The sequence below is a fragment of the Saccostrea echinata genome, unplaced genomic scaffold, assembly GCF_033153115.1.
Source record: "Saccostrea echinata isolate AGI-Se365-2 ecotype Australia unplaced genomic scaffold, CSIRO_AGI_Sech_v1 ptg000028l, whole genome shotgun sequence".
NCBI classification, from domain to species: domain Eukaryota; kingdom Metazoa; phylum Mollusca; class Bivalvia; order Ostreida; family Ostreidae; genus Saccostrea; species Saccostrea echinata.
In genome coordinates this window covers 2,529,026-2,535,025 of record NW_026889777.1, presented here as the reverse complement: position 1 = coordinate 2,535,025, position 6,000 = coordinate 2,529,026, and the positions used below count along the sequence as shown (strand labels likewise).

Genomic DNA, 6,000 nt, shown 5'->3' with positions numbered 1-6,000 from the left:
AGATGTTCCGAATCCGCTACCGCTTCTCAAACATCTAACAACATCCCATTAGGGGTCACGTCAGAGCGACCTTTCGATTCTGAATAAACAAAAAAAAATTGGCCAATCAGATTCAACCTTCTGTATACGATTCTAAAATTAGTTCCACGGCTACATCTTTACATTATTGATGCCCAGTAGATTTTCTTACGTTGAATTAAAATAATATTGGTATAAATTGAACGTAGTCCGCCAATCTGACATTCTTACCTAAAATGCACAAATTACATGTATACGTCTATATATCCCGCATGTCACATTCATATATAGCACAGTCTTTACCATGCATACTTTGTTTACTACGAAACCCCTCGGGCGTTTAGCTTTGGCAGTAAAAAAAGAAACGCATCCGAACTATAAGCCAAGATTTCAGAGACGGCGATTTCATTGGGTAATCGAAAGGTCGCTCTGACGTGACCCCGAATGGGATGTTATTAGATGTTTGAGAAGCGGTAGCGGATTTGGAACATCTAATTTTAATTAGATTGTAATCTACACAACTTTATGTCACTATAAATCCAATTATTGTGAAACTTTTAATGGAAAATTTAAAAAAAAAACAAAAAACTATGCGGTCAAATTTATTCATTTTACTAATATAAATATGAATCAAGTTGTTATTCTCCAGAATTTTGATAAAAATTTGTTTCTATCATCTGCCCTTTAATTCAGTTACTAATGTGATATGTAATACCAATTCCTTTATTGTAAATATTTAAGACCGGGTTTGAGATTCAGTTAACTAAAAACATGAGTACATATTCAGGTGTTTCAGTGTGCGAAGCGTGAGTTCGGGTGTACTAGCTGAAGACCATTACTGATCAAGGAAATTTCCAAACTATGGCTACATCCGACAGTCCACAGCATAAAGGTGATATATCCACGTGTTCAGTTTGCTTTGAACGGTTCAAAAACCCGCGTTATTTACCATGCCTACATTCCTTTTGTCACTCCTGCTTGGAGTCTTATATCATTTCTGCCTGCATATCAAAGGACTCCCCGGTTGGATTCAGGTGCCCGTTGTGCAGAGAATTTGTTGCTGCCCCCGGTACATTTAGCTCACCAGAGAAATGGGCAAAACAATTACCACTTAATGAGTCTTTGATAAAATATCTGAAAAATGAAAATGTTGTGGAGGATCATAACATGTGCGAGGCATGTAACAGGGCCCAAGAAGATCAACCCGCTTCATTTTGGTGTAAGACTTGTATGGAGTTTTTGTGCGATATGTGTACAAAGTATCACAGAAAAAACATGATGACTCAAGAACACAGGCTGGCCCCTCTAAATGAAGTAAAGTCTTCAGGATCTGCCATGATAGCAGAAAATGTCTGCGTAAAGCATAAAGGGGAGATAATGATGTTCTGCTTTGATCACCAGGAGGCGTGCTGCACCACTTGCGTCAGTTTCGAACATAGAAAATGCCAAAAAGTGGAATCAATTGACAAATGTCTTACTGCTCTACAAGAGGACAATGCCATCGAAAAATTGATGACAGAAATTGATAAACTGTCCCTGAAGCTTGAGAATATTGCAAAAGAAGAGGAAAGTAACATCTCTCAGATTGACCTACAATCTAACGAAATCCTCAGGACTATTGAACAAATACAGCAAGAAATCGTAGAACATATGGAGTTGCTAAAAAACAGCCACGCAGGAGAGCTTTCAAAGATCACCAAAGAGAGAAAAGATAAGCTGAATTCTTCTTTGGACTCCATAATGGAAAAGAAACTCTACATGGAACATTGTAAACAAGTTATCTCTCGCGTGAAGGAAAACGGATCCGATTTGGCTTTCGTCACTAAGTATTATGAAGTGAAGCGTAAAATTGACGAAATCAAAAAGACAAATATAAACAAAATATCGTTTGATATACAGGAAAAGATTTCACCCAAAGTGAAGGAAATGAAAACTATTTCCAAACTCTCAGAGCTATCTGTATTTCAGAAATCGTGCTCTATGGAATTTGGTTTTGATGTCACAACAGCAAAGATGACTTTAGAGGCTGAGTTTACTGTGGAAAATGGCTGGATATATGGAGGAAGTTTTCTACCAAGCGGAGGAATACTACTAGCGGACTACCCTAATTTCCGCTTTATTTATTTGGACTGCATCGGAAAAAATATACTTCAAGGGAAATTAGTAGGTCCCAAACCTAGGGACATAATCGTTCAAGGATCTGATATCTTGATAGCATTGGAAGGCTTAAACGCACTACAAAAAGTGTCCGTCGGAAAATTTAGTTTGGGCTCAACCATTCCAACTGGCGAGGCATGCTTGGGAATAGCGAAATTCCAAGAAAATATATACGTAACGCGACCAACGTCAATTATCAAACTGGATAAACAAGGAAACATCCTTAAAACTTACCCGACCCGGAAGTGGACTTATTCAGTAACGGTGACGGATATCGGGAACATAATCCACTGTCATTATGGTGGCAATTCCGTATCAGCCATGAGAGATGATGGAAACACATTGTGGGTGTATAAACATCCTAAGCTGATCGGTCCCGTCTGTGTGTCTGTGGATTTCCTGGATAATATATATGTGGCTGGGGAACAATCAAACAACGTCCACATTCTGTCCCCCAAAGGGAGGCTACTCAGAATTATACCCGACATTCCCAAACCGTTTTGTATCAAGTTTAAGGAAGGAAGTCTGACTTTTTTTGTAGTCACCAATGGCAACTGCGTGAAAGTGTATGAATTTAAAAGTAAATGATGTGTCAGAGATCCAACTGTTTTAACCAAAACATGCATCTCTCGAATATTATCATTCTTTTTTGATTGACATTGTGTAAATTAAATGTGCATTATTTTTCGATTTCTTTTCTTTACTATTATGTCTTTTTTTTTCTGTTTGCGGATGTATAAACGGTAACGAAAATGAAGAATTCTGCTGGCTAGCATTAGAGTACTTGTACCGCCTTGTGTTTTTTGAATAAAAACTCAAAATGGACTGTAATTGTTGATCACAACGAGCTTCTAGGTTTTCCTACACTTACATATTACGTGTATTAACCTGTATTAACTTAGGATTAGAAATCACATTCTGTGGTAAGTGATATAGGGTTTATGGGGTGTGACAAATTTGCGATGAATATACTTTTTTGTTTGTTTGTTTGTTTGTTTTTTTGTTTTGTTTTTTTTTTGGCGGGGGGGGGGGTATTTTGTTATTGATTTTACTTTTAAAGAGGGAGGGGGATTCAGTTAAATTCATAAAAGATAGATATTGGATAGAGATCTAGATGCAACAGTGAGATTATCATGTGTCAAAAGGGACTTGAAAAATATGTACATGTAGTGATTTTCAGGATGTTTTTGGTCCAGTTTAGTTACATAATTATTTCATTAAATATTGTAACATGTAAGTGATAAAAAAAATGAGAAAAAAATCAAACATATTGTATGAGCAGAATAAATTATTCAAAAAAATCAAAAAATAATTATGTACATGCAATGCAGTTCAAAGTCGGTTAAGATAATAACTTAGTTTTGTCAACTTAATTACCTTTTATCTGTGTTACAATACTGCGAGGAAGTTGGTTATTATAGGGAAACAGAAGGAAAAGGCTATTTTTGTTGTTTATTTATTTGTTTTTTTTTTTTTATTTATTTATTTATTTTGTTATTTTTGAAAGGGGGTCGGTGGAAGTAAATAGTGCATGTATGACCTTAAAAAATAAAAACATAATGGCAGAATAACTACATTTTTGTAGACATGGCCGTTTTCAATTTCAAATTAATTTCAGAAACCGAATAAATTTTTTCAATTTTTTTTTTTTTTACAAAATCCACGCGTACATTTTGTATTTTCATATTACTGGCTTCTTGAACTTAACCAGTAAAACTACAAATGATCTCAACATTTAACATTAAAATTTATTTTTATTATCAATTTAGGAAAGGGCTAAGGTCGACGGCAATTATTTGCTTATCCAGTATAATTTTTTTTTTGGGGGGGGGGGGGGGTCAATTGTAACAAATCTCAGACCCGGAAATTTCTGACAAAAAAAAAAAAAAACAAAAAAAAAAAACTTGTCAAAACCTGACATTTTCCTTAGAAAATTTCCTTCAGATACATGCACGTATGGCTCTAGCTCCTTACAATTTTAAAGGGGGTCTGTGTTTTCTGGGTTGGGACAAAGATAATTTGTTTGGTTACATTTACATATTAATTAAGGTAGTCGGATCCTCAGGTTCTGAAAATCAGGCATTGACTAATTGAAAATGCTCACAAAAATGTCTCTGAATTCTCAAAGTAACGTGAATTTACCCACAGTAATTGTTCAAACTTCATCATTAAAGTTAATCATATTATATAGGAAAATTCGTAAAATTCAAATAAAATTTCAGGAAATGCGAATAAAGACACCTACTATGCATTTTTAACTGGAAATTGATCAACAAAAACATTTTAGGATAAAAAACTATAAGTATCCAGGCATTTGAAGGAAATTGCATGATTTTTATACCTATACAGTTCTTCAGTTTCTTCTGTGTACTTCAATAATTATATAATGACTATTTTATAAAGTGTTTCCTATCATTGCAAAACACCACAAATCATTTCTAATTTCATATCATATATTAGCATTTGTTTTTTTTTTTTTTGTTTTTTTTTTTTGTTTGTTTGTTTGTTTGTTTTTTTTTTTGGTTTGTTTGTATGTTGTTTAACGTCTTTCTCGAGAATTTTTCACTCATATGGAGACTCCACCACTTGCCGTGGAGAGCTGCAAATTTTGTCCTATACTCGGCACTTACGGCCATTGAGCAGTGAGGGATCTTTTTCGTGCCAGCACCTACTGCGACCCGGGACCTCGGTTTATACGGTCTCATCCGAAGCACCGGTCTGCACGTCCCACAGTGGGATTCGAACCCGCGACGTAAGGATCAACTCCTTACACCGCGACTCTAAAGCAGACGCTCTAACCACTGCGCCACGCGGGCGACTAGCATTTGTATCTAAGATTAAATATGAGGAAAAGTCGATTTCTTTAAATCTGTATTTTTAACATATCTTTATAGGGTAAAAAATCAACGTTTTAAAAGACTGTTTCTAATACTTCAAAGAACCTTGAATCACATTGAGATGCATAAAATGAAAAATGTTGCATGAAAAAATTTCATATTTAAGCTTCATTTTGAGACTTTTGAATTAAATAATAAATTAAAGAGTTATCCTTCCTGGCTGAGGATCGGATATCCTTAAGGGGAAGAAGGATACATCATACATGGTCACATGACTCTGTTTGACTACATCATAGTCTCCGTTTATATAAGTGCAAAACGTGTAAACCATCAGTTCTTGTATACATTTTTGACAATTTGTTTTACTTTTATTTACATCTTTAATTCTTATATAAAAAATAAAAAGTTTAAACATTCTTGTAAATGTTAACAAATCATGAAATAAATTGATCCACCCCTTACCTTAAATTGCGCGTCCAACTAGTTGGTGACGTCATACACGATCTGTTAGTACAGGAAGATCATACCCGTTGAATACAGGGGCGGTATTATTACGTAAAAATAGGTCATAATCAGTATATGATTAAATATTTTGAGAAACATCTCTAGTGCATAAAAAGGTGGCACTAGAATGCTACTACCCGATCTGAAAAAAAAAAAATTCCACACATTCGCACTTGTACCCTCACACATTTTTTTTCAATTTATACATATAATATTAATATTTCAAAAGATTTTTTTCCAAGCAACTTTTACCCAACGATTCTAGCAGCACTTTTAAAAAAAATATTTTAGAAGACAAGTTTTCAATCTGGATAAACATTATATTTTAAACTATCCAGTGTAGTGTTGTTCGTTTGCATTTTCTGTGGAGAATGACAGAGGAAAAGCCGACTGGGATTGGTAAACAACTGATTGTCACCATTGACAGATTTGATTAATGGAAATAAATCAGCAAAGGGGGTAAAATTTTAACATACAAATACAT

General features: G+C 34.7%; 1 protein-coding gene across 1 annotated transcript in view; it reads left to right on the top strand.

Moving 5' to 3' along the window:
* Nucleotides 1–866: 866 nt before the first annotated feature.
* LOC133194017 (tripartite motif-containing protein 5-like) overlaps nucleotides 867–6,000 on the top strand; it is a 138,637-nt gene continuing 133,503 nt past the window's right edge. The window contains exon 1 of the mRNA XM_061329935.1: nucleotides 867–2,764. Coding sequence (XP_061185919.1) covers nucleotides 880–2,763 — 1,884 coding nt within the window. The 5' untranslated portion in view covers nucleotides 867–879 and the 3' untranslated portion in view covers nucleotide 2,764. The remainder of the gene's footprint in view (nucleotides 2,765–6,000) is intronic.